The 27118-nt window shown below is 40.9% G+C and overlaps 1 protein-coding gene across 5 annotated transcripts in view; it reads right to left on the reverse strand.

Moving 5' to 3' along the window:
• Window positions 1-1821: 1821 nt before the first annotated feature.
• Window positions 1822-27118, reverse strand: part of PHKA2 (phosphorylase kinase regulatory subunit alpha 2) — a 71507-nt gene continuing 46210 nt past the window's right edge. For 2 of the 5 annotated variants that reach the window (XM_084627004.1, XM_084627003.1), the window contains exons 27-34: window positions 23879-23980; window positions 22015-22133; window positions 20799-20828; window positions 19360-19413; window positions 14964-15137; window positions 12533-12586; window positions 5281-5481; window positions 1822-4687 (exon numbers count right to left, since the gene is read on the reverse strand). In XM_084627004.1, coding sequence (XP_084483130.1) covers window positions 4514-4687; window positions 5281-5481; window positions 12533-12586; window positions 14964-15137; window positions 19360-19413; window positions 20799-20828; window positions 22015-22133; window positions 23879-23980 — 908 coding nt within the window. In that variant the 3' untranslated portion in view covers window positions 1822-4513. The remainder of the gene's footprint in view (window positions 4688-5280; window positions 5482-12532; window positions 12587-14963; window positions 15138-19359; window positions 19414-20798; window positions 20829-22014; window positions 22134-23878; window positions 23981-27118) is intronic. The other 3 variants (XM_084627007.1, XM_084627005.1, XM_084627006.1) reach the window with 3 other exon arrangements.

Genomic DNA, 27118 nt, shown 5'->3' on the forward strand with positions numbered 1-27118 from the left:
CTCTTAAGAGCACACACTTTTTAAAAGTAAGCCTATGACACAACTCTGATCGGGTGTTGCAGGAAGGACCTGCTGGGGCATTTTGAATAACATCATCAGAAAACACATATCCCATCTATATTGTGCATTATGAGCAACAGGGAATGGATCACTTGACGATTACCTGTTCTGTTCATTCCCACGGGGGCACCTGGCATTGGCCACTGTTGGAAGACAGGATACTGGGCTAGATGGACCTTTGGTCTGATCCAGTATGGCCATTCTTAGTATCCACATATTAAGAGATCCATTACTGTAACCTCTCATAGCATTTGTTAAAAGTACTAGACGTATGTAAAGAAGTTGTTAGTGACAGATGTGTACGCTACCTCTAGCCACATTTTTATGAGACTGGTGGTAAACCCAGCACTGGTGGCTTACCACTCAGTGATCCATAGATATGTGGCTGGGAATATCCAGTGGAGATTTCTGCTGTATTTAAACTGCACCAATGTTTCCATAACAGGGGTACAGACTGCCTCTTAGGAATAGGCTATTGAGCGCTCTATGTACACTAATAGCCAGATTTTTCAAGAGTGCTCAGCTAGCAGCCTAGTGAAGTCAATGGAAGTCTTTCCACTGACTTCAATGGGCAGTGGATGAGGCCCCAAATTAGGCTTGGCCCTGCTGGGGGAAATGGGACATTAATGAAATGAGAGTTTAGATTCAGTTCTTGATTTGTTTCTCCATGTATGCTGTAGAGTGCCTTCTGTCATGGATTCCTTTGTAACTAACAGCCAAGGTAAACTTCATGATGATGCACATCCACTTACTTATCCTTCAGAAAAGCTATGTCAATGCCAAGATAGCCCATGTGGTTGCTTTGGACAAGTCACTTCATTGCTCTATTTCAGTTTCCCCCTCTGTAAAGTATGAATAATATTTACCTTCAAGGGTGTTGTGAACAACTTTGCCAAATTCTACTTCCCTGGAACAAGCTTTTTTTAAAAATTTGATGAGCAAGTAACCCATAACTAATATGAACAGATTTTTGTGCCTGGCCTATTAAGTTTTCCTCTCTGTTTTGTAAGGCTGTCTGAGGACTGATTACACACAGTGAAAGTGAAGAGTGCTACGTTTAGGCAACATGTCAGAACTAATGATTAAACAGTAAAAGCTTAACAAAATTCTAACAACAATGTTAAACAGTTAAGTATCTGATACAATTGGGAGAGGGGAGAAAAGAGCATTGATTCAATGAATGGAGACAACCCTAATACTACTTCATGCAAAAGCTGGACGTACCACCTCTATACAGTATCCACTGTATACGAGTACCATTTTATTATTCTGGTCCCTGCACCATCTCAGACCAATTTTCTGTTTTTAGACATGTCTGATATTTCAAGGAAGTAGTGTAGGTGTTTCCTTCATGACAGCTGCAGTCTGCTGATGCAAAAGCACTGCCTGTCAAACTAAAACAGTGGGTCTCAGTTGGTTCTATTTCCATTCCATTAATGCCCCAATTTCCAAGACACATAAGGTGTCTGTTTACCCTTGTCTTATTTATTTTCCATAAATTAGGTCCCAGAGTTAGAAGTTGGACATGTCATTCATTTTTCACTCCTCTGGGATGCCTGACAACCAAATCAAGTCTTTGGTAATGAGCTTACCCTAAATAAACTGAAAAACATTTTGTCTAGCTGGAAACACACACTGGAATCAATAATGGTTGATTCATAAACTCCCTAACACATCTGAATCCTCTCCAGAGAGGTTGCTACAACACACCTTCAGGACCCAGTTAAGTTTTCCCTGTTTCAGGAACAATGATTCCACCAATGAATGGTACAGATTTTAATGTATTCCTTTAAAAACAGAAGTTCAGGAGACAAGGCAACAGATGAGTGAGTCAATCTAGAAGTATACATGGGTGATTGGTCCGTTCACACTGCAATTCAAAGTTTGCTGTACTGTTTCTCATCCTTTTGTACTGAACTGTCCCAGACTTCTAAATTACATAAAAGTATTTTCCTATGACTTCACTTCACTGATTGTGTTAGTATCACTTTTAGACAGACTAAAACCCAGTATTTCTAAACCATGTATGTTCATAAGCTAGTTCATATTATGAATGGTAACCTTTTTTTTTTAAAGTTACATGCACACACAAATTTAAATTTGTAAATGGTGGAATTTTGCTATGGGCCCTAATCTATTTTAAATCTCTATTTAGCAGCATACAAATGTCAGATGTCAGATTTTAGCAGTCTTCTCTTGTTCTACAAATTTTAAACAGTTAATGTCTCAGACTGAATTAAAAAAGCACATTAAAACAGATTTGAGAGAGAACCTTCTTGCATCTCAATCAAAGGGCTCTGCATGAAAAGCATGCTCTGCATGATTGACATTACCGAAGCTTTATAAGGAACCTAATAAAATAAGAGTTTATATAAGTCCCTCACCTATGAACATGCATACACAGCATAAATTACTTTTCAATGTATGGCTTGCCCTGTTTAAACTGGAGAAAATTTTATTTACTTGGAAAATGAGCTAAATCAATCTCTCAGCACATGTATAAAAACTGAGCTATGATTAAACAAAAGTACAAATAGGCATCTACAAGATACTGACTTACAACTGCATTTGAGCTACTCATCCCTGCTCCTTACACCATTAACAACGCTTTGCCTGGGCAATATGCACATATGCACCTGCCTCCTCCCCCCAGGTACATTCTATCCAGAAAGGCTGTGCATCTTCTTGCTCTTTGGGAAATTCCTAAGCCTAAGACATAGTAAGGGACAACTCTATGGCACTCATCTCTCCAGCCTGCACCAAATACTGTCTGGATGTGCATTGCTGTGGGAGCAGTGCACTGTAGTATCTTACAAGATACCCAGCTTTGGGGGGGGTGAATTTGACTCCTGCCACCTGGCTTGGTTGAGATCATGTGGATTGGGCAGATGATATTATTTTTCCTCTGACAACACATTTTGGAATTAGGAAAATAGTTAAAAATGTATGAGATGGAAAAATATTTCCCTGTAGAAAGACTCCAATAAGTGCTGTTCAAAAGTTCTAACAACACTAGGACCATTTTTCTTCGTAGGGGTGTTGGTGCTTAAGGAAAGATCCCACTCAAGGTCACTTATAAGAAGTAAAAATGAGAGACTGGATGGTACCATTTCTACTTACCCTTTTACTAATCTGCCACTTGGAATCTACTCCAACCCTTTCTTGTGCACTGGCCAGTAATTACACCAACAAATGACTGTGCTATTGTACCTCTCTAACAGGGGTCTAGCTAAGAACCAGTGGATACTCATTCAGCCCATTCCACAGGAGGAAGCCTCACCCCTCAGTGGAAGTCAACAAGGGGAAATCATTGTCTTCCTCCACCTTGAGCTCACCTGGGTTAAGCCACAGGAGGGAGCACTGTGGCTCTGTATATTTAATATAAACAAATACAACAACAGCCTACATATTAAAGAGTACTAAGTATTATCCTGGTGCTGTTTAAAGAGAGATTTTTCTATTAGGGAGAACACCACTAATGGTTCTAGTTACATCTGATGAAGGAGCATCTGTCTAATCAAAGGACACGAAACACACACCAACTCTTCCTCTAGTAAGTACAGATGGTATTCTGGAAGGGCGACACTTAAGTATCTCATCTTCTAGGCCATTTACAGTGGACAAGATATTAAGATTTAGAAAGCGTGCTTGAGCGAAGGAAACATATCTTTTGGATCTGTAGGCAGCTGTTTATTCATCTACCCAAAACGATCATAAGCATAAATCATAAGCATAAAACTGTCTTTAAAAGAGGAAGTCAGAGATCAGCTTCTCCAAAGCTGCATTGGTCCAAACGATGTAGCTTTCTCAAGGCAGATGCTATGTCATCAGAGAGAGGCTACCGATTTATGACAGTCATAATTCTGATCTCATGCTTGACTTCATTGGAGTTACTCCTGCATCACCCTGGTGTAATTGAGATCAGAATCTGGCTCAATGTGTATTGAAAATAGTGCCTGGGTATCACATGGAAACTGAATAAATCGGAGAAAGAGAACCCTAAACTGTGCTTTAACTATTCACAACATCAACATACAGAAGCCATGCTTAAGAGAGAGTTAATTAATTCAAATATACAGAAAAAATCTACTCTCTTTAGTTGGGAAATTTATGCCAGAGGAGCATCTCCCTATTTATATTTTTTGATCTCTACACTAATTATTTTCCTCTTGACATAAGTGCATAATTCTTACTTAATTTACTTTAAATTGCACATTGCACTTAGGGCAGAATAGGCGTCACTCATTGTACATGTTTCTCATGGTTCTGGAATTAAGCCAAATTCCATCTTCATTGTTCAGCTGTCCCTACAGATTGGTGCTCACATATGATGAGTGGCGTTTAAATCCTGTGGAGTCAAAGACATATGTTCAGTAAGTGAAGAGGGAAGAGAGAGGAGAGGGGGAAAAGAGCTTCTGAATCTTTACTTTTGCTTTTCATCAAGAGGCATAGCCTATTGCATCAGGCAGCCTGTACTAGGCAGGAAATCCTGTAAATAGGTGGCTACAGCTTTCGTTAAGTATGTCATAGTTCCATATGCCCCACTTGGAGCGCTGTCATAGAAAAAGTGGCAAATTCCTGTGGCGAAGTCTCGCTCCAAGAAGTCATCATTTGCTCCAAGTGATTTCTGAGAGGGGGAAAATAAAAAGGAGGGGAGGAGAAAATCAGATATCCGTGTTCAGATCAGAATTACTAAACTTAAAAACAAATACTAGACCAGGACTACAACTGTATCTGCACTGAATATGGAAAACAGTTCTCCCTTCATGAATTCCTTTCCAAAGACTGTAGGACAACACAGGTTATTTAGAACCTTTTTCTCTACCTATGCTAGTTCAGTTCTCTTAAGTTCCCCTTTACAGACCTTATTTTTTGCATTTCTCTGGTAACACATGACTAGCTTGTTTTTCCCCATCTCTACTTAAACACCGGCCCTTTGGTTTTTGGTAATCTGGTGAAGTAAAAGGTGATTTTAAACAGATGTTTAGACTTGAGAGAGCATTACCCCACTATAATTGTAAAACTGCAGCAAAAGAGACTGTATTTCATTAATTACAGGAGGTTTTAATCTTCTGAATACATTTTCAAAAGATGCTTACATGACTTGCTTTTTGTGGAGGGAAAAATAATTTTTCACAAATACCAAGAATGAAGTTCATTTCAAACACAATACCTTCCCAACTCCACCCTCAGATATTACTGGAAATCTGCTGTACCCACCTGTTCCTGAAGAAACAGATCATTAGCCACATGCACTATTCTATCCACATGGATTATGCCCCCGATGCTGGTCACCTCTATGTCCGACAGCAGTGTGAGAACAAGAATAGCTTCCACCAGCAGCTGTCTGTATTCAGGTTGAGGTACATGGTTCAGCACTGACTCCACATGAACAGCAAACTTGATTTCACAAGGTGTCATCTGGAAAGTTAGGTGGTAGGTTAGTGGAAAGTAGGACTGTCAATTGCAAAAAGAAAAGGAGTACTTGTGGCACCTTAGAGACTAACAAATTTATTTGAGCATAAGCTTCCGTGAGCTACAGCTCACTTCATCGGATGCTTATGCTCAAATAAATTTGTTAGTCTCTAAGGTGCCACAAGTACTCCTTTTCTTTTTGCGAATACAGACTAACACAGCTGCTACTCTGAAACCTGTCAATTGCAGTTAACTCACGCAATTAACTCAAAAAAATCAATCACAATTAATTGCAGTTTTAATCGCACTGTTAAACAATAGAACACCAATTCACGAACAAGGTCAGCTCCCAGACTACTGCACTGGGCAGCACAGCATGGGGAGGAAGTGACCAGCCCTCTGTGGAGAAAGAAGTGGTTCGGGACTATTTAGAAAAGCTGGACGAGCACAAGTCCATGGGGCTGGATGCGCTGCATCCGAGAGCACTAAAGGAGTTGGTGGATGTGATTGCAGAGCCATTGGCCATTATCTTTGAAAACTCATGGCAATCGGGGGAAGTCCCGGACGACTGGAAAAAGGCTAATGTAGTGCCCATCTTTAAAAAAGGAAAGAAGGAGGATCCTGGGAACTACAGGCCAGTCAGCCTCACCTCAGTCCCCGGAAAAATCATGGAGCAGGTCCTCAAGGAATCAATCCTGAAGGACTTACATGAGAGGAAAGTGATCAGGAACAGTCAGCATGGATTCACCAAGGGAAGGTCATGCCTGACTAATCTAATCGCCTTCTATGATGAGATTACTGGTTCTGTGGATGAAGGGAAAGCAGTGGATGTACTGTTTCTTGACTTTAGCAAAGCTTTTGACACGGTCTCTCACAGTATTCTTGTCAGCAAGTTAAAGAAGTACGGGCTGGATGAATGCACTATAAGGTGGGTAGAAAGTTGGCTAGATTGTCAGGCTCAACGGGTAGTGATCAATGGCTCCATGTCTAGTTGGCAACTGGTGTCAAGTGGAGTGCCCCAGGGGTCGGTCCTGGGGCCGGTTTTGTTCAATATCTTCATAAATAATTTGGAGGATGGTGTGGATTGCACTCTCAGCAAATTTGCAGATGATACTAAACTGGGAGGAGTGGTATATACGCTGGAGGGCAGGGATAGGATACAGAGGGACCTAGACAAATTGGAGGATTGGGCCAAAAGAAATCTGATGAGGTTCAATAAGGATAAGTGCAGAGTCCTGCACTTAGGACGGAAGAACCCAATGCACAGACTAGGGACCGAATGGCTAGGCAGCAGTTCTGCGGAAAAGGACCTAGGGGTGACAGTGGACGAGAAGCTGGATATGAGTCAGCAGTGTGCCCTTGTTGCCAAGAAGGCCAATGGCATTTTGGGATGTATAAGTAGGGGCATAACGAGCAGATCGAGGGACGTGATCGTTCCCCTCTATTCAACATTGGTAAGGCCTCATCTGGAGTACTGTGTCCAGTTTTGGGCCCCACACTACAAGAAGGATGTGGATAAATTGGAAAGAGTCCAGCGGAGGGCAACAAAAATGATTAGGGGTCTGGAACACATGACTTATGAGGAGAGGCTGAGGGAACTGGGATTGTTTAGTCTGCAGAAGAGAAGAATGAGGCGGGATTTGATAGCTGCTTTCAACTACCTGAGAGGTGGTTCCAGAGAGGATGGTTCTAGACTATTCTCAGTGGTAGAAGAGGACAGGACAAGGAGTAATGGTCTCAAGTTGCAGTGGGGGAGATTTAGGTTGGATATTAGGAAAAACTTTTTCACCAGGAGGGTGGTGAAACACTGGAATGCGTTACCTAGGGAGGTGGTGGAATCTCCTTCCTTAGATATTTTTAAGGTCAGGCTTGACAAAGCCCTGGCTGGGATGATTTAGTTGGGGATTGGTCCTGCTTTGAGCAGGGGTTGGACTAGATGACCTCCTGAGGTTCCTTACAACCCTGATATTCTATGATTCTATGAATTGAAATTTATTAAATATTTTGGATGTTTTTCTACATTTTCATATATATTGTGTTCTGTGTTGTAATTGAAATCAGTGTATATTATTTTGATTATAAATATTTGCACTGTAAAAATGATAAACCAAAGACATAGTATTTTTCAATTCATCTCATACAAGTACTGTAGTGCATTCTCTTTACCGTGAAAGTGCAACTTAAGAATGTAGATTTTTTTTTGTTACATGACTGCGCTCAAAAACAAAACAATGTAAAACTTCAGAGCCTACAAGTCCACTCAGTCCTACTTCTTGTTCAGCCAATCGCTAAGACAAACAAGTTTGTTTACGTTTACAGGAGATAAAACTGCCCTCTTCTTATTTACAATGTCATCAGAAAGCGAGTACAGGCATTTGCAAGGCACTTTTGTAGCCAGCAGTGCAAGGTATTTACATGCCAGATACGCTAAACATTCATATGCCCCTTCATGCTTTGGCCACCATTCCAGAGAACATGCTTCCAAGCTGATGACGCTCATTAAAAAAAAAAGTGTTAATTAAATTTGTGACTGAGCTTCTTGGGGGAGAATTATATGTACCCTGCTCTGTTTTGCCCGCATTCTGCCATATATTTCATGTTATAGCAGTCTCGGATGATGACCCAGCACATGTTGTTCATTTTAAGAACACTTTCACTGCAGATTTCACAAAATGCAAAGAAAGTACCAATGTGAGATTTCTAAAGATAGCTACAGCACTCAATCCAAGGTTTAAGAATTTGAAGTGCCTTTTAAAATCTGAGAGAGACGAGGTTTGGAGCATGCTTTCAGAAGTCTTAAAAGAGCAACACTCCCATGCAGAAACTACAGAACCTGAACCACCAAAAAAGAAAATCAACCTTCTGCTTGTGACATCTGACTCAGATAATAAAAATGAACATGTGTTGCTCCTCACTGCTTTGGACTGTTATCGATCAGAACCCGTCATCAGCATGGATGCATTGTGGTTAAAGCATGAATGGACATATGATTCTTTAGTTCATCTGGCACAGAAATATCTTGCAACGCTGGCTACAACAGTGCCATGAGAACATCTGTTCTCACTTTCCGGTGACATTGTAAACAAGAAGCGGGCAGCGTTATCTCCTGAAAAAGTAAACAAACTTGTCTGTCTGAGCAATTAGCTGAACAAGAAGTAGGACTGAGTGGATTTGCAGGCTCTAAAATTTTACATTGTTTTATTTTTTAGTGCTTTTTTTTGTACATAATTCTACATTTGTAAATTCAACTTTCACAATAAAGAGATTGCACTACAGTACTTGTATTAGGTGAATCGAAAAATAGTATTTCTTTTGTTTTCTTACAGTGCAAATACCTGTAATCAAAAATAATATACAGTGAGCACTGTACATTTTGTATTCTGTTGTAATTGAAATCAGTATATTTGAAAATGTAGAAAACATCCAAAATATTTAAATTAATGGTATTCTATTATTAACAGCGTTGATTAATTGCAATTAATTTTTTTAATCGCTTGACAGCCCTAGTCGAAAGATAAACAGATAAATGCAAGACGATAAGGCCCCAGATCCTCCAGACACTTAAACATGTGCTTAACTTTGCACATGTAAAAAGTCCTATAGAAATGAATGGGATTATTTGCATATGGAAAACTAAGTACTTGCAAACTATTTGCAGACTCAAGGCTTAGCAATCCAAAAAAAATTCTGTAACTTCCAGAAAAGTCTGTTGTACAATTCCTATCGGTCAACACACATTGCTTACATATGGGAATGTTGATGCTTATTATCTTGCAAATTAATTCTTTGATCATGACATTAACCTCACACATTATTTTGTGTAGGAATCTTTTTGGATCACAGGTTTTGTTTATGAAGCCAAAGATATTGTAGAGATTAAAAAAAGCCCACATCACCTGCTAAGAGTGAATGTTATCCCACAGACTGATATCTACACTGCTGGTAGAAGAACCTACTTTGCACTGGCAGAGCTGTGGAGATGTCACATTAAATGATAGCCTCAGGAGGTTATGCTTGTTGAGTTTGATTCCTATTAACAGTGAAATTAGATACTGTCAAGGTCAGACAGGCCTAAAAACGAATCCTATTTTTTGTAACTAGCCTGATGGTAGAGGGAGATGGGGGGCAGGGGAGGGGAAAACTTTTCACTTCCACAAAATAAGGACTGCAATATCACAAAAAAATTTTATCTTCTTTTGCAGCTGTTACCAGCACCATAACATAGAGTGATGTGTATGTTTCAAACGGGGATATGCACACTGAGCTGTGCCTCCATTGTGCTTGTCTGCTCTATTTGTATGAGCAGACAGGAGACTGCATTATATAGGTTTGTTGTCAATTTCAATACTCTACATGCTTACAAGAGTGAGGCAGACAGGTAGGATGGCATCATTTGCATGTATAATACATCAGCAAACTTAAAGCCAGACTGTCTAATTTTAGGCCTACCAATCCTAACCATATCCTGTTAATTCTGAAAATAGATCTGAAGGAGAGTGAATACTGTCCTATTGTTTTAACCAATTAAATGGCAATAAAGCTTACAAGTCAGAATATGAGAATCATACAGTATTACACTACACAAGGCAGACATTACGCTGTTACAGGGGATGGTATTCATTTTAATCAAACAGCAATATTACACTGATATTCCCATATATACCCATGGGTGAGGTGCCACCTTGTAAGTGGTATGGGTGATAGTCACACCATAGGAGGTATTGTCATCGGCATACATGAAATTGTTAAAACACATGGCTTGCTGTACCCAGTGCACTGCAAAAAGACTTTGCACTTCACAAGTATAATGCCACCTATGCAAACTGCACAACTGAATCAACCGTGGCATTTAAGAGCAAGAAAAGAAGTTTTTATTATCATGGTGAACAAAGAGCTGCCTGGAAACTGATGCTGGAGGAGCAGGTAAGAGCTGCTCCCACGGTGAAGAAAGACCATCAGCTCTGGAGACAAGGCAACCCTGGAGGTAAGCAGCTATCCAAAGACAGGCAATGTTGGGAGTCAAAGATCCCTGAGAGTGGAAACATTGTAGGGATTCGGTTGGGGGTGGGGTGAAATTCATGTGCTTCTCTTTTCCTGGTGGGAACAGACTCAAATATCTTCAAGTGACAAGAATGATTACAGTTTGCAATCTGTGACACAGTTACTCTCCAAATACTGAGAAACAGACAAGTGGAAGGGTTTAGAGACAATAATTTAACCTACTCCCTCTACAGCTCATTAGCCTTATGGCTTGGTTCCCTGTTTTATTGGCTGAGTATTATTACACTACGTCATACTGCGTCAGGATCCTAACATGTAAGATTGTTTGTGGTTCAGGTGGTGGCGGAAGTGGTAGGTGGGTCTCTTCAAAGTCTAGGATGATGAATGAAAGGGAAAACTAAAATAAAACATCTAGGTGTAGCATAAATGATCTACACTGACAAGGGAATCATTTGGAATCACTGAGTCCTATTGACGGATAGTCACAACACACAAAGAAAGGAAGACTCTAGCACTTGCTCTCTCCTTGGATTGAAACAGCTCAAATATGTTGACCTTTAGGGGATGCTGCAAAGCCTGCCTCTACTCACTGGCTTCTGAGGTGGCGTAAGAATTGCTGGAGCCACAGAGATAGGAATAGTGACAGAAATTTGGTGGGTGGGACTCTTAAATGTCTAGGTTTTTTTATTTTGTTGCTGGATTATTATTAATTGTAGATTTAGAAGTTGTCAGAAGTGATTCATATATTTTAAGGCAGAAGGCACTATTGTGACCTTCAGTCTGACTGCCTCCATAATACGGGCCATAGGATTTCCAGGTATTAATTTCTGTTTCAAGTCCAATAGTTGTGTTTGAACTAGAGGATGTCTTTCTGAAAATCCACCAATCTTGATTTTAAAATTTCCAGTGATGGAGAATCCACTACAACTCTTGGTAAGTTGTTCCAGTGATTAATTAACCTCACTGTTAAAAATGTTGCACCTTAGTTCCAGTCTGAATTTGTCTAGCATCAACTTCCAACCCTTGGTTCTTATTGTACCTTTCTCTGCAAGACTGAAGACCCCTCTATTATCAAATTGCTGTTCCTGATGTAGGTACTTGTAGACGGATTAAGTCACCCATAACCTTCTCTTTGATAAGCAAAATAGCACCTAGCAGCATAGATCCAACTTGTTCGTATAAAAACCAACCAACCAAAAAAAATTATATGAAGAACGAACAAAGGTTTAAAAAGGCAAAATTTGGGTCAGCCACATTTCTGAGATTCACATTTGTTTTTGTAACCACAGTGCTGAAATATTGTCTGCAGTCAAAGAATTCTAAACAGATATTTGTCTTTGTTTAATTTCAGCAAATTGGGACATTTTCCTAATTCGGTTTCTATTCCCTTTTGTATTTGCCATCCTCTGTTTTAAACAGAACTGAGTAAACTTTAACCTCTCTTTACTAAAAAATTAATAATTGAACAAGGAAAATTAAGAGAAAAAGACTGAATGCACATTAGCCAACACAAATGATGTTACATTATTGCAAATTTTCCTAGAAAATAGCATCCAGAGGTCAAGGACTGTGTTTAACTTTTTTCAAGTAGGAAATCTTGCTTCTAAATCCTGAATGCGCTGTCAAGATTAATTATCAACTCACTGCAGGTGCAGAGCTCTGATACTTCATTGCCTGTGGTTAAAAATAACTTCATTTTCTTAAATGAGGATCACATTATGGTACATCATAGAAATTATACTAACACATGCAAACCTCAGATGTTCTAAGTATAATCTTATGTTGTTGTGGGAAAGCCTAGTATTTGCAAGACTTGCATCTGTGAACATCATGGATCTCAGATTAAAATCTGGCCCTACACCATCCCTGTCACTCAGACATTCAACAGAACTATTAGTTAAGATTCAAACTGTAAAACTTCCATTGTGACTTTATATTTTAAATACTTTAAAACAAAGCGTTTTCTCCAGTGATCCTGTTACAGCGAGTGCTCGAGAGTCATACAACTTGTCGTAAAATCATGGAAAGATCTCATTAATATTATTATTTACTATACCTCTCTTGTAGTTGAAGAAGGAAGGACGTAGCCATCAATGGACAGGCCATGGCACTAAACAAAATAATAATAATAAAAAAATCAATATTAATTAAAAACACAATCCTTAAAAGTATATCTGGAAACTTATATTCCTTTTGAGTTTTAAATTCTTTCTGGAAAAGCTGTTCTGATGTATGACAAGTTTTAAAAACAGTGAACGCATATAAAAATGTTATTTCATTTCTTCCAAAAAGATCATATGACAAGAAAACTATTGGAGAGAAAGTCTGGATGCTATAAATAACCTTATGCCACACTTAAGCTGAAACAACTGTTCAGTGGGAGGGAGGTACTTGGAAAGCAGTAACAGCAGGAGACATATAGAAGTGAAAGTACAGCAAATTAGATATGAGTTTGCAATACAAAAGGACGATTAGAGGAGGGGTTAAAAAAAAAAAATCAGCCCACCAATGCAGCAGCTTTGTTATGGACCAGGAAAGTGAAGATCCCTCTCTCTTACCCTAGGGTCAAACACCACTTAGTTTAGGATATAGGACTTGGGGCACCACAATATAATATCAGTAAATGAAAAATGCCCTTCAAAATGGGCAACAAAAATTACGGAGGAGCTAGACAAATTGGCATATGAGGAAAGAGTTTAAAAAAAACTAAATACATATAGTTTGTCTAAGGCATGACCAGGGTATGATGGTCACCTAGGCATCTGAAGTCTGAAAACACCAAGGAGGGAGAGATATTAAGAATTGTCCAAAGGGATTTTAAGAATAATTGGATGACAATGAGCAAAGGAAAATATAGGCTGAGTTTGACTAAATAAAATTCTATTTGATTCTCCAAAAAAACCAGAAAGAACCTGACATGTACAGTAATTCAGGAAAGTGAGCTAATTAAAATCAAAATGGCGGTGGAGGCCTAATATTGTTGAATCTGCAATTTCCGCCATATTGCAAATTAAGTATGACCTCAGTCATTTTACAACTGTAGTTTGCACTCTTTTAAATGTTTTTCCTTTCTATTGTTGCTGTGTACAAATCATTCAAACAACAAGGGAATCTGACTAACTGTTCATGGGAAACTGTGACACTGACTATACAAAGTGCTGTCATGAATAAAAAAACGTGAACAGTTTTTTCCTCTGATCTGTCAGTTTTAGTAGTTATTTTAGGTATTATTTGTAAAAATGGTACATTTCAGACAAAGGCAATTTAAGTTGGCAGTGTCCCTTTAATAAACCTAGTGGATGAATTCACAAAAGACTTGTGTCTTTGCTGGCATCAGTTAAGCCTGCATTTTAGAGTGTTGCTTTGAATTGCACAAGTGTGAGCTATCTTGACTCAAGGCATATATTCCTACCTCCACTTTAGTACTCAATACAGCTCAATGCAGCCAGGTGCTGAACACTTTGGCCCTAATCCAGCAATACACAAAAGCAGGTGAATAGTCTCATTGAAGTCAATGGGAATTCATGTTCCCCTGTTTCTTAAATCATTCTCTAGTTCAGGGGTGGCCAACCTGTGGCTCCTGAGCTGCATGTGGCTCTTCAGAGGTTAATATGCTGCTCCTTACCTAGGCACTGATTCCGGGGCTGGAGCTATAGATGCCAACTTTCCAGTGTGCTGGGGGGTGCTCACTGCTCAAGCCTCTGTCTGCCCCAATCCCTGCCCCTACTCCACCCCTTCCCCCAAGGCTCCTGTCCCTTCCCCTGAGCCTGCCATGCCCTCGCTGCTCCTCCTCTCTCCCTGCCATAGCATCCTGCACATGTGAAACAGCTTATTGCAGAGGGCGGGAGGAGGGGGGAGTAGGCGCTGACTGGTGGGGGCTGCCAGCAAGCAAGAGGCACTGGGGGCTGGGGAGCAGATCGGGGGCTGCTGACGTATTACTGTGGCTCTTTGGCAATGTACATTGGTAAATTCTGGCTCCTTCTCAGGCTCAGGTTGGCCACCCCGGCTCTAGTTCAACTACTGCACCATACTACTAAGCTCAGGAGCAACTGCAGGGATTATTTTTAGTTTGCTCCACATTCACTGAAAATTGGTTTTAAAAATAGTATAGCCCTTATGAAATCCACCAGTAGAACTCAGACATTTTTAAGAAACATAGCTTCTTATTTAACCCTTCCTATTCTACCGATTTATCTTCTTGAATTGGGTGTGGGTGGATTGTGAGCCTTTCATTGGCAATGACCATGACCTGTTTAAGATGGGGAACCATGTGAAACAGTAGAATTTAATCATTCGGCTGCAGTTTAGTGCTGGTTTTCAGAGGAAATACATTGACAAACTCATTCATGAGCATATGTTAATGGAGCTCTTGTGTATTAGTCAGACATATTCCACAAAGTATTAGAGTTTTTCCTGACCACAGTAATATTGTATCTGAAATACCAGCCTCCCAAGATACCGTAAACCCTCTACTGCTATTAACTTACCTTCTGAAGGATTTTCCATACTTTTTGATAGAATCCTACAGGAACTCTGTTAATGGCACCATCAAGCCTTCTTCTGCGGAGCCATTGCCCTTGGCGATCACCCCAGCTGATGTCGTTTCCAGTAGACCCTGTAGGGGATGAAGTCCTAGTGGGAGATGATGGAGTACTGCCCCTCTGCAAGAGACAAACCATTTAGTAACTACAACATGTTAACATGTTACATCATTCCGCTACAGCTTCAATTCAGTGCGGTTTCTAGTGAATATTGACTAAATAAATATTGACTGATTTATTTTGCCATTAAAGATTTCTTTTGAAGATGTTGACAGGATACGGTCAATGTATTTCTTTCACAACAAATCTCCCTCTTTAAAGCCCGGGGAGCAAAAGCCACCCATTTAATGGAACACACTGCAAAGGGCATCATAGGTTGAGAGAGAAAAAGAGACAGAGAGAGACCAGGGCCCATATTTTGATACATTGGCCTACTCAATAAATCACACATACACTATCAGTAGATGAAAGCCAGTGCGGTCATACGGGTATGGCATTTAGGCCAAGTAAACCAGCATCTTTGCTCTGTATCTGATTGTTTTCACATAGCGTTTTCCTTCTTTTTACCTCTCTTTGGCCAGCGCGGGTAGCTTGCTTTCCTGGCATTGTGTGGTCAAAGCTCAGAGTGGTCCTGGCAACAGTGCCATCGTATTGTGGTACACATGGGAACTGTTTACACTTGTGCCCAATTCTGTACAGCTTGGAATCAGATTATTTTAGCACTTGTGGCAGCCCTTCACACCAGTACACTTGTGTACTATTCTGCTGAACACCGCACTGGGAAACACACACAAAACACCACAGCAGGAAACATGCTAGCACCACAAAGCAGTGTGTATTAGTGAACAGGAAATCAGATAGTGAAGCCACGTAGGTAGGTAATATTGAGGGGCTATTGTTCCCGTGCACTGTGTGTCGTAACGAGCCATGTTGCTGTTTGAAGCTGTTGCCCATAGTTCGTGCACAGAGCTGCCCCCTGGCTGGAGGCACCACCCCCTTTTTGTTAATCCACGTAGCGGTCACTCCCACCTCCTCTGCTCAACTGTCACGTTCTAACTGCCACAGAACCTTTGGACGCCAACGTTCCATCTTGTTCTCATGGGGCCCAGTGAGGATTGAACCTAGTGACATTCTAAGCAATAGCTCTCCACCCTGCTTGTAGTTTCTTCCATCGCTTCACACTGACTCAGCCTGGCAATCCGGGAATCTTCTTATAATACATGAATCATTCAATCCTCCTAAACTATGCGACTCCTGGGCAATGTTACCATCTTCCTCAGGTTTTTACAGAGAAGCAAGCAAGAGTCTCTCTCCTTACTTACAAATACCCTTCATGGGGATGGGGTCTGAGAGGGTCTCTCCTTGTCTTAAAGAGGGAATCAAAGTAACAAAGTAAAAATAGCAGCCCCTCCCATTTTTTGGGAAGGAAGAAGCAACTTTTTGTAGCTGGACTCTTGCTGCTAGACCAAGTGAGCTGATTTATACTGTATCTGTTGGTGCTTACACAAACATTTTCAAGTCAACCAGCTGGACAAATGAGCCTGTTAGAGCAAAAGATAATTATGTAAAATCTAAGTTTAATGACTTTGAAAACATCTTCATACTTCAGAGGAATTTCCTTTTGAATCTAACTTGGAAATACTGAAGAGGCAGGCTCTGTTCCATGACCAGAACAGCGTGCACTGATTAAAATGGGATTTCTTGCCTACTGTAGACAACTTTCACCGTTCATCTGCAAAACATCGGTGTTTAAACACTCTCATGGCTAAATTGGTGCCTTTTAGGGAGCAGCAGCGATTGGGAGTGGTGCAGAGACTACTGCCAGAGTTTCTGAATATATTGTGCACAAAAAAGAGTGCAGAGAGACTATGCTATGACAAGGTGATGCACATGCCTACAACCAGCTTCGTTGTTCTGTGCAAAGAGGGAAGAGTCTTGCACTAGCTGTGGCTCTAGACTTGCATAAACCTTCCAGTCAACTGGATTGCGTCCAGTTCTGCATTAAGGTAGGAAAGGCTCCTTGCCCACTCTTGCGCATCCATGCAGGGCCAGGCATAACTGCGCCTGGAGTACTGCCTAAAGAGAAGCTCACTGACAGTCTGATCCCACCAGTCCTTTCTCAGAAGAAATTGTTACTGAAGTTTGTGGAAGTTTAGCCAGAGTAAGGTCTGCAGGATCAGAATGCTAGAAAACTACAGACTTGAAATCTAAAACGTGATATAACTACTTTTCCTTCTAATGCAACCCCCCCCCCCCAAGCTTACCTTTGCTGGTTTGATGCATTATGTTCATTTTCATTGTACAGCATCCTCCTGACTAATGCACAGTCAAGCTTTCTTTCTCTAATTCAGCAAAGATGACATTTAAGTAATGAAGGAGTTCAGCAGGAGTGCCAGTGCTGAAGTAATTAGTGTGTGCATATTCACGTCTTTCATTTGTCCCTGTTTTGACTATGCTGTTTATCCAGATCTCATTTAATAACTCACTATATTTGAATCAAGTGCACTGAGAATATGGAGCCAAATTCTGTCCCTCTTTGCATTGGTGCAGAAGAACTGAAAAGCCACAAACCTGCTGTGCAGGAGTCAGGCAGGCCATGGAGAAACCACAAAGAGGTACATGGCCTGTGTCAGAAAAGTGTTTTGAGATGGTACATTGTACAATATCCATGGGGTTTGGGAGGTGTAACATGTACTGTGGGTCTGTGTGCACACGGATCCACTGGCCAAAAAGCACAAGGGGTGGGTGACTGTGAGAGTAATGGAGTTTACTGTCCCTTTAAGACAGTGAAGGGACGCTTTCAGGCCTAGCATTGCCCAGTTTCAGGTTTCTGCTGTCCACTGCAGCATGGTGGGAATTTGAGGGACCGAAGCAGAGAGGCCATCTGGGAACTGCAGGTTACTAAAGCAAGGCATGCTGGGAAGGGGACAAGAGCTCCCTTCTCTCTCAAGACTGAGAGCCTAGGAAGGAGCTGAAGTTGCTGAAGATCTCTCCATTAAAGACCTTGGAGGGAGATGGCTGGCTGGAGAAGAAATTCACACTAGTAAAAGCCATGAGTTTAAATTCATCTTCGTGTACTGGACCAGGATTTGGACCACTAATTTAATATTCAGAGTGGATGATATTTATCCCTGTCCACAGTGGCCAGCCTAAATCCTATGTACCAGTTAACCTCCCAGGTCTTAAATGGTGCCTACATCTGGTGCAAACCTGCTGAAAAGGGAGTTATTGCACCCAGGGTGTACAGCATTTGGATCAAAGTGCAGTGAATTATTAAGGCTAGTTGGTCACTTTTGAGAGTTATGTGGAAATGAAGAAACATTCTGTTTTTTGAGTATTAAAACTAACTAAAGATCTTGCAAAGTTATCGTTGAGGATATGAATTAGGAGCCCATAAAAGTGAAACCTTTCAGCTACTAATATTGAAGATTTTAACTATACTTAACTAGGGATGCTGGAACAATTTGTGTAGTGGGGGTGCTGAGAGATGTTGAACCAAACTGTAAACCCTGTACAACATGATGGAAACCACTTCAAGCCAGGAGGTGTGGCAGCACCCCCAGCACCCCTAGTTCCAGCACCTATGTACTCGCCTTCACAATGAAGCCAATTGGTCTTTGGGTATAGTACAGGTAGGCCCTGTGCTAATTGTTATCCTACCACCTATGATAGCTAACATTGGACATTTGTCATTTTACTTGTATGGCTATTTGTTCATGCAGACTGGGAGAGTTTGCGAGTTAAGGAGCAGCTGACACAATGAATTAATATGCTTTATCCTTCATATGAAAAGGCAGGCCTAATTTCAAACTCTTATTTAGACTGAAAAGTAAAAGTGAATTTGAAGAGAATCTCATCCAAGTCCCTAGTAGACAAAATTACTCCTCAGTTTTATTCCAACAGGGGTGAAATAGAAGGGCAAGATATTACAGTACGTGGAAACTGGCCCACACTGTGCTCTAACCAGTACTATTATCTCTTTCCTCTTATGAATTCAAAATTTACATAACTAAAAACCCCTCTAAGAATAAATTGGGTTAAACTTATATTTCCACATTACCATTAAATGTTCAGGGCTGCACAGGATTTAGCCACGCAGCTCCTAGTCAAGTAGCTAAATCCATCTTAACTCTGAAAATTTAGAAGAATGTGGAAAATAAGATTTCTGTTATAAAAGACCAGAAATAAGAACTGGCTCTCCATGAAGGTGAATGAAACAAAAAGCTAAGGTTTAAAAAAATATATATACATAAATGTCACATAAGAAAAGCTGCAAGTTATGTTTAGAGTCCCTGCAGAGGGAGAAAAGAAAAAGACTGCAAATTTCTGAATGACATTTTACCATGAACCTGGAAGCGTGCATGCTGCTGGACATGGAATGGCCCCCATAAAAGAACTACAAAACAGAAATAAAAAAAAGTCAGTCAGTCATGACAAGACAAACAAGATGAAGTGACACACGCATGAAAAGGAACAAAGGTGCAATAAAAATTAAACTCACTTATTAATTTAAGAGAGAACCATTTTTTGGGTTAGAATGGGCTCTCATACTGGTACAATTTCATTGACATCAGGGAAGTTACTCCTGATTTACATTAGTGCAAATGAAATCACAATTAGACCCTTTATGTTTAAGGATCTTCAGAGTTTTACATTCATCTCTTACTATACTATCATAAGCTTTCCACAGAATCTACCTCAGACAGCACAAGGACATAAAAACCCAAATGAGGTAAAAAAAAGAATGCTGCTGCCTCCACACAAATGCAGGGTCGATATTGCAAGCTTACATTTTCTCTTCAGCATCCCTTACCTTATATTAGTGCTAGAAAGAAAGTTATCCCATACTATCAAATCATGCAAGTTACCAGCCAGGCCGGTAATGCTTAGCAAAACTAGTGAGGCAGTTTTCCAAGAGAAATGATTAGATGCCGATTAGCACCTAAGGGTATTCTTAATAGCTTTCTTTTTGATTAAACAATAATGATTCAGATAAGCTGTAAAAGTAATGGCACTGATTTTCAGAAGTATGGAGCACCCACGAAATCAATAATTGGAGCTGGAGGTGCTAAGCACATTTGAAAATCAGCTCCAATATAGAAACAGTCTAAAGTCAAAACAATCAAAATGTTCACCTTCAGATTCATGTCTTTAAGAGTCAGGTTTTTCCCCCTGATACTAAAGGCTGAATATTCCTGATGGCTCAATGAAACCTACTGGGAATCAGCATGAATGGAAAAAATTCAACTCTCCTCAGCGGGAAAGAAGCCACCCAACTCCTTTTCTGTGCAGAAATGGCACCTCTCCTTCTAAAGTGACTAATCTCAGGAAACATTTTCCCACCTTTAAATGTCTACAGAAAGTTGCAACTGTGCTACATCTCTATGCAGAGCGATATAATGCTGCCATCTAGTGTCCAGTCAGGTATTCCAAAAGGCAGGACATTATAATGTGTTCTCTATTTGAAAGGAAATTAACTCAGATATTCACAACTTGCCATGCGACTGATATCCACACTCTAAATTTGTATAATGATATAAATTGCTAGACCTCTGGAGAGACCAGAGAAGAGGCCATTCTGCTCACAACAAACTAGCACCAGTAGCACAGGCAAAACTGCACCATATTAATTAAATCATTTACTACTTGAATGTTAAAAAGTGTTCTGTATTCAGAGCAAACAAAAAGGCTTTTAGTTCCCTTAGTTCTAGGACAAGCGTACATACTTCAGTAGTGAGGGAGGAAAACATGCATTCTTACGAACATATAGATTTATTTCACCTTTTCATCAGCAGATGACCTCCTATTCATCTGGAATCAAAAATTAGTTATGCAATTATTTTAAACAAATGTAAAAAAATAACCTACAATAGAGAACACAAACCAGATTTGTTTTTAAACTGTTTTATCTTTCCAAATGCTCACTTGCTGCATGAGAAAATGTATTAGCAAGAAGAGAGTCCTAATGGTCTCACTGGATAATGACTCTTGTCCCTCCTACACAGAAACACATGAAAAATGGATCTAAGATTTCTTTTCTGAGTGAATGTTTACATCTGCATGGAGAGACTTGGGGGGCGGGGGGGGGGGGAGGGAAGAGTAAAGATCCCTGCTTGCAGATCCCAGTGGAGGATGAGGCTATACTCAGTACCTGATTTGGCTCTCTCTTCAGTATTAATTCAGCCCCCCACCAAAAAAAAAAAGCAGCTTTCACCAGGAGAAATTAAATCAGGACTTATTTATTTCGGCCAAATCATTAGACAAACTTGTTTTGATTTAAGAATTACATTTGCATGCCAAAGTAAATAAGAATTGAATGTGCTGTTCCCAGAAAAGATGTTTGCATCTAGTAATCAGCATAGAAAAACTCCTCCAGCTGTCTTGGTATCTTATTTATACCGTACATATGTTACTGCATTAATGGGGAGGTAGCTCACAAATCCCTCTGCCTACTGAGATAAGAAAATGCCTCTTTGTTTGCCTTCCAACCTACCATTTGCTAAAGTAAACAGAGTTCTTTACCTGAGACATATGGGTCACAATAAAGATTTGTATGCCAGAAAAAACAGAGGTGTAAAACACAAGAATGAATATTGTTTGAGCCAAATCTTTACTTTGATGCAAATGGAATCTTTACCTAAGAAAGAATGACAGGAACTTGGTCTAAGTCAGGTGCCCTTAATGCTTCAAGCCAGGAGCTGGTTGAAATGCACTAATTTCAGAATTTTAAATTAAAACCAAAAAGGAAAATGTTTTGGAAAAAAATTGATTTCCTTACCTTCTCCTTCGCATGCTTTTTTTTTTTTTTTTTTTTTTTAAAAAACAGCTTCCACTACTTCAAATAATAAAACAGATAGGAAAAGTTTGGAATTTACCATGAATGTAATAAGGGGCAGATATAACCAAAAACAATCAGTTGTGTCTCCTGGGTTTAAAAAAATGACTTTCATAAATCCTGTGCTGCTTAAAGAACGCACAGAAAAGGAGATCCTCCCACCTGTTTCATTTCACTCTTCAGTCTAGTAATGCCACTTCTTTCTGTTTTAGTTGCTCCAGTGTGCCCCACTTCATGAATAGAAATTGCTGGGCTGGACGCAGAGGAATCTAGAGGCCGCACTAAAGAAAGAAACAAGGCAGTTTTCTAGATTAAAGGTAAGCTATGTTTAAGTAGTAATAAGAATACAACTTAAAACTGTACGTAGAAATTAAAGGAAAAACACCTTGTATTTTAGGACTATGCACTTTCCATGGTACCTCTTTACTTCCAATAAGATTAAAAGCGTAAGTCAAACTTTCAAATCAGAATGGCCTAAAGTTAGGCTTCTAAATCCATATTTAGACATTTAAATATTTTTGGCTCAATTTTCAAAGCTAGTGGGAATCTGCAGCTCCCAATGACTTCAGTGGGGTTTTCTGAGTGCTCAACCCTTCCAAATATTTTGGCCTAAATATGGATTTAGGAGCCAGTTCTAACGCCACTCAGGAATTCCTGGGAACTATTGATATGCCCTTTGAAGTTTAGACAGGCCAGATGTTTTTGTTCTCAATATCCTTCAACCCTGGTCACATTAGACATTCTCATTTTAAAAGTCTGTCTGCATATCACTGAGAGCTTGACATGGCCTAATTTTAGTGCGCCATGTTTTCTGTATTCACGTATATTTTAAAACAATTTGATGCGCAGTTACTTAACATGATTTGCAGATCTGTGAAAGGATGAGCCTTCAAAAATGGTCGTTAGGTAGGAAGGAGACGGAGCTCTGCTCTGTCAATGTCCATTACATGCCCAGAACAAATGATGGAAACACTATAGCATCTGGCATCTATAAATATTTGCCATTCACAAGCATTTTCACCAGCTCCCAGTTTCAGACCCACATCTATGTTTTAAGTTTAATAATCAACCTTAATTATCATCTAACTGTGTACACATAAGTGAAATCAACTAACGCTAAACTTCCTATCTGGCCTTATGTAGGTACACAGAAGAAGGAGCGTCTCACTTTTGTGCCCCTACACAGAGACCAGACACAACCCTAGTCCTAGTGCTCAGCGTGATCCTGCCTAGTCCTGACAGCAACCCTAGCCTACCCTAAAAATGTGGAGGAGAAAGGGCCATTCCCCTCCTCATCTGTAACATCCTGCACAGCTGGGTCTATACTGAGTGGGGAGCACATATTGTGCCCTGTAAAAGGGTGTAAGGCAGGGGTTGCTCTGGCTCACACTTCCAGATGTTCATTCATTTACATCAGCTGGGAATCTGGCCTTCCATGCCTAAATCTAATAAAATGTCTCCCAAAGCTCCCACTGAGACACCATGAATCTGTCCCCCACACAACAACATGGCAGGGGCTCTATGACCACACCAAAGCCCAATCCTAGAACAGTTTACGTTTTAAGGATTACTCTGCATTCAAAAGTGAAGAGATGACATAACAATGAAACTATCTCTGCCATGATAAGATATGTCACCTGGCTGGGGCACACGCTGAAGGGCAAGATAGGTTATAAACAGACCACTCTGGTACATATAAAAATGCTGGATGCAATCTCACTACAATTCTTATCCTACAACTCCTGTCTGGAAAGATCACATATTTCCACAGATGTCTTACAATATTGCTGAATTAAAAATTCTATAGTTCAAAATAATAGTTGGGGTACTGAAAATAATAGGTATGTTTGTTTTTGGATATTAAACCCTTGTGTTTCATAGATAATCAGGATCTCTGCAGCAAACATTTCTAAAGAGGAGACTGCTGCTTATAAAACTTAAAATAAACTCTGCATCTAAATAGCTCTTGCTTAATATATACATGCACAAGCTATAATACATTCAAACAACCAAACAGACAACTTACTGCTTCTTTCAACGCCAAACTCTTTCCCACTCAAAATATGGTGCAGGAGATTTTTCATATCAAAGGGGCTTAGATTCATTAAGCTTTCTGAGGCTTCTTCACCTAGTGAACAAATACTATACTAGGTCATTCATACTATAGTTTTTCTAGGAAAACAGGGTTAATTCCTAGTTATAGTCTGTTATTAATGCTTGCTTTTATTTTTTTTTAAAGCAAAAAGTAGTTGACAAATCCTGAAGAGGTAATCTTCATAAGAGGAACCCTAATTATTATTTGTACTAAGATTTGCACGAAACCTCATAGAAGCTAGAGGGTATAACAGCTACCCTTCATCAGGATAGATGTAAGAAACAGTTAAAACTCCTTTATGAAAGAAAACAGCTGAAACAATAGGAGACACCACCCAAAACACAGGCCACATGCAAGGCTGCTGGTCAGGAATCTGAACTATGCGGACAGAGGAATTTTCCGAGGAATGATTGCAAATGCAGAAAGCTGGATATTTTTATTATTGATGGAGCTGTCTGTGTAAGAGACAGAAGCAGGAGAAACACCATGGAAGCAGTCAGAGAAGGCAGCAAGGAAGCCCGAGAGATGGCCAGAGAAGCATTCATAGCATGACCCCAAGAAAAAGTTAAGTGAGAGAAAGCTGTTGGGCAGAGTGCTGGCTGGTTCGAACCTTGAGCAAAGAAACTATCCCCTGCTTTTCCATTCTTACTGTGTTCTGGGAAACAGGACTTTGTTTTTTTGTAAACAAACAGGATTACATCAAATAAAAACCATAACTCCATCATCAGTTTCTCCTCCTAATGGAAATAACGCACAAGTTCCCAAATACTAGCTAAGTATAATACTGGGTCACAAGCGGTAATATTTTTTTTTAAATCAGTGTGCTCCAGTTTGCCAGGGAGGGTGGCAAAGTCTCTGACTTCATGCCCAGGAGACGGAAAAACTGGGAAGTCTACCAGCTGCTGCTGACTGGAAGCTTCCCACACAGGATTCACTTAGTGTACCAGAGACACTGAGACCATCTAGGACACAGAAATCTGGGTGGACCCCATGTCCACTCAGTATCAGCATAAAGATTTGACTATGATTTGGTACCAATTAACTCTTATTACTTCTGACAATTGCTGCTACTGCTACACAGGACTATAACAACTTTAGATTTTACTGTTCAGCAAGTCCTTCAATTGTTCACGGATTTCCCTTCAGCTTCACTGTCTCCTACTGCGATGAACTTCAAGGCTGTATTAGCTATGCAGTGTGCAGCTCATTTATTTAACTCCCATTTGCAGTAGGATATGAGTAACATCACAGAATAGGTCTTACATATCCCCTTTGGGAGGTCAGGGAAATAAAATTAAAAAGAGAAAATATGTCAATATTCAGAAATTTAGATACTAACCCTACAACAGCCAAATATATTTAGGACTGCGGGGGGGGGGGGGGGGGGCGGCGGCGAGAGGGAGCTAGGGGAAGGCTGAATGCCTCAAAGTTTGTAATTGATATAAAGTCACTTCAAGTAGAAATTCCAAAAGCATCTAAAGCTATGTCTATACCACGGGTCCGCAACCTTTGAGAAGTGGCCTGCCAAGTCTTCATTAATTTAAGGTTTCGCGTGCCAGTAATAAATTTTACATTTACAGGGGCCCCAGACTGGCAGCAGGCTGAGCGGGGCTGGACGCCAGGACCCTGGCTGGCAGGGGGCCAGGCGGTTGGAACCCCAGACCTGCAGCGAGGTGAGCGGGGCCGGCGGCTGGTATCCCAGGCAGGCAGCAGGCTGAGCGGGGCCGATGGCTGGGACCCCAGCTGGCAAGGGGCCGGCAGCTGGAACCCCAGACCAGCAGTGGGCTGAGTGGCTCAGCCCACCAACAGTCTGGGGCTCTGTCTGCCAGCTCCTGCCAGCCGGGGTTCACCCAGGCAGGCAGTGGGCTGAGCGGGGCCAGCGGACAGAACCCCAGACCGGCAGCAGGCTGAGCCGCTCAGCCCGCTGCTGGTCTGGGGTTCCGTCCGCCAGCTCCTGCCAGCCGGGGTCCTGGCCACCAGCCCTGCTCAGCCCGTTGCTGGCCAGGGGTTCCATTCACCCAGGCCGGCAGCGGGCTGAGTGGGGCTGGTGGCCGGGACCCCAGCTGGCAGCAGTGTGCCAGTAAAAATCGGCTGGCATGCCGCCTTTGGCACGTGTGCTGCAGGTTGCCGACCCCTGGTCTATACATACAGCGCTGCAATGGCACAGCTGTACCAGCAGAGCTGCATCACTGCAGCCTATGTGGTGAGGATGCTCTACCAATGGGAGAGAGTTTTCCCGTCGGCATTAAAAACCCACCTCTGTGAGTGACGACATAGCACTGTCCACACAGGCGCTTATGTTGGTGTAACTTATGTCGCTCAGAGGAGTGGAATATTCACAGCCCTCCGTGACACAAATTTTGCTGACATTGCCTGTGTCTACACTGCAGCCTAAATCTCATTGAAAGTCAGGGTGTGTTTACATTACAAGTGCTACAGCTACATCACCGTAGTGTAGACACTTATTACAGCTACAGAAAGTAATAAATCTACCCCCTTAAGATGTGGTAGCCAGGTCAATGGAAGAATTCTTCTGTGGTGACACTGTGCTGTCTACTCTGGGGTTAGATTGGCCTAACTAGCACAGGGCATTAAATTTTTTACAGCCCTGAGCAATTTTGATTGGTCAACCTGAGTTTTAGTTGTAAACCAGGCCTCAGTGTGAGTTAGTCAGGGCAGCCTAACAGCTTGACGACACAGTCCTGCAGTTCAGACTTTGGGGTGCGTGAACTGCACTGCACACTATCTCCCCTACCCCCCACGTGGACACTGTAGGCATGAACTAAAAGATATCTAGTTCATGTTAACATAGCCCTCATTAAACAGGACTAAGTTAACACACACTAGGGACCTTTTAGTTCGTGCCTGCACCATCCACACTGGGGAGTTACTGCATAGCACGTTAGTGTGCGCTGCAATTCACACCCCCATAGTCCGTACTGCGGGACAATGGACATATAGTCTAAATGGCTAGGACACTTTTTAAAAGGACTGTGGGTATTTCTTTATGTCAAAAGGATGCTAGGAATGCAGATTATTTTCGAAGTTTGTAATTAACTGTGTATGTTGGACAAAGGATTTAATTTAAAACAGGTTGTATTTAAGCTAAGCTTTTCTGGGGAAATAAAAGCTAAAACTACACACACACAAAATCGGGAGTCTGCTTTAAAA

The sequence above is a fragment of the Lepidochelys olivacea genome (assembly GCF_965140295.1).
Source record: "Lepidochelys olivacea isolate rLepOli2 genome assembly, chromosome: 1".
Taxonomy (NCBI): Eukaryota; Metazoa; Chordata; order Testudines; family Cheloniidae; genus Lepidochelys; species Lepidochelys olivacea.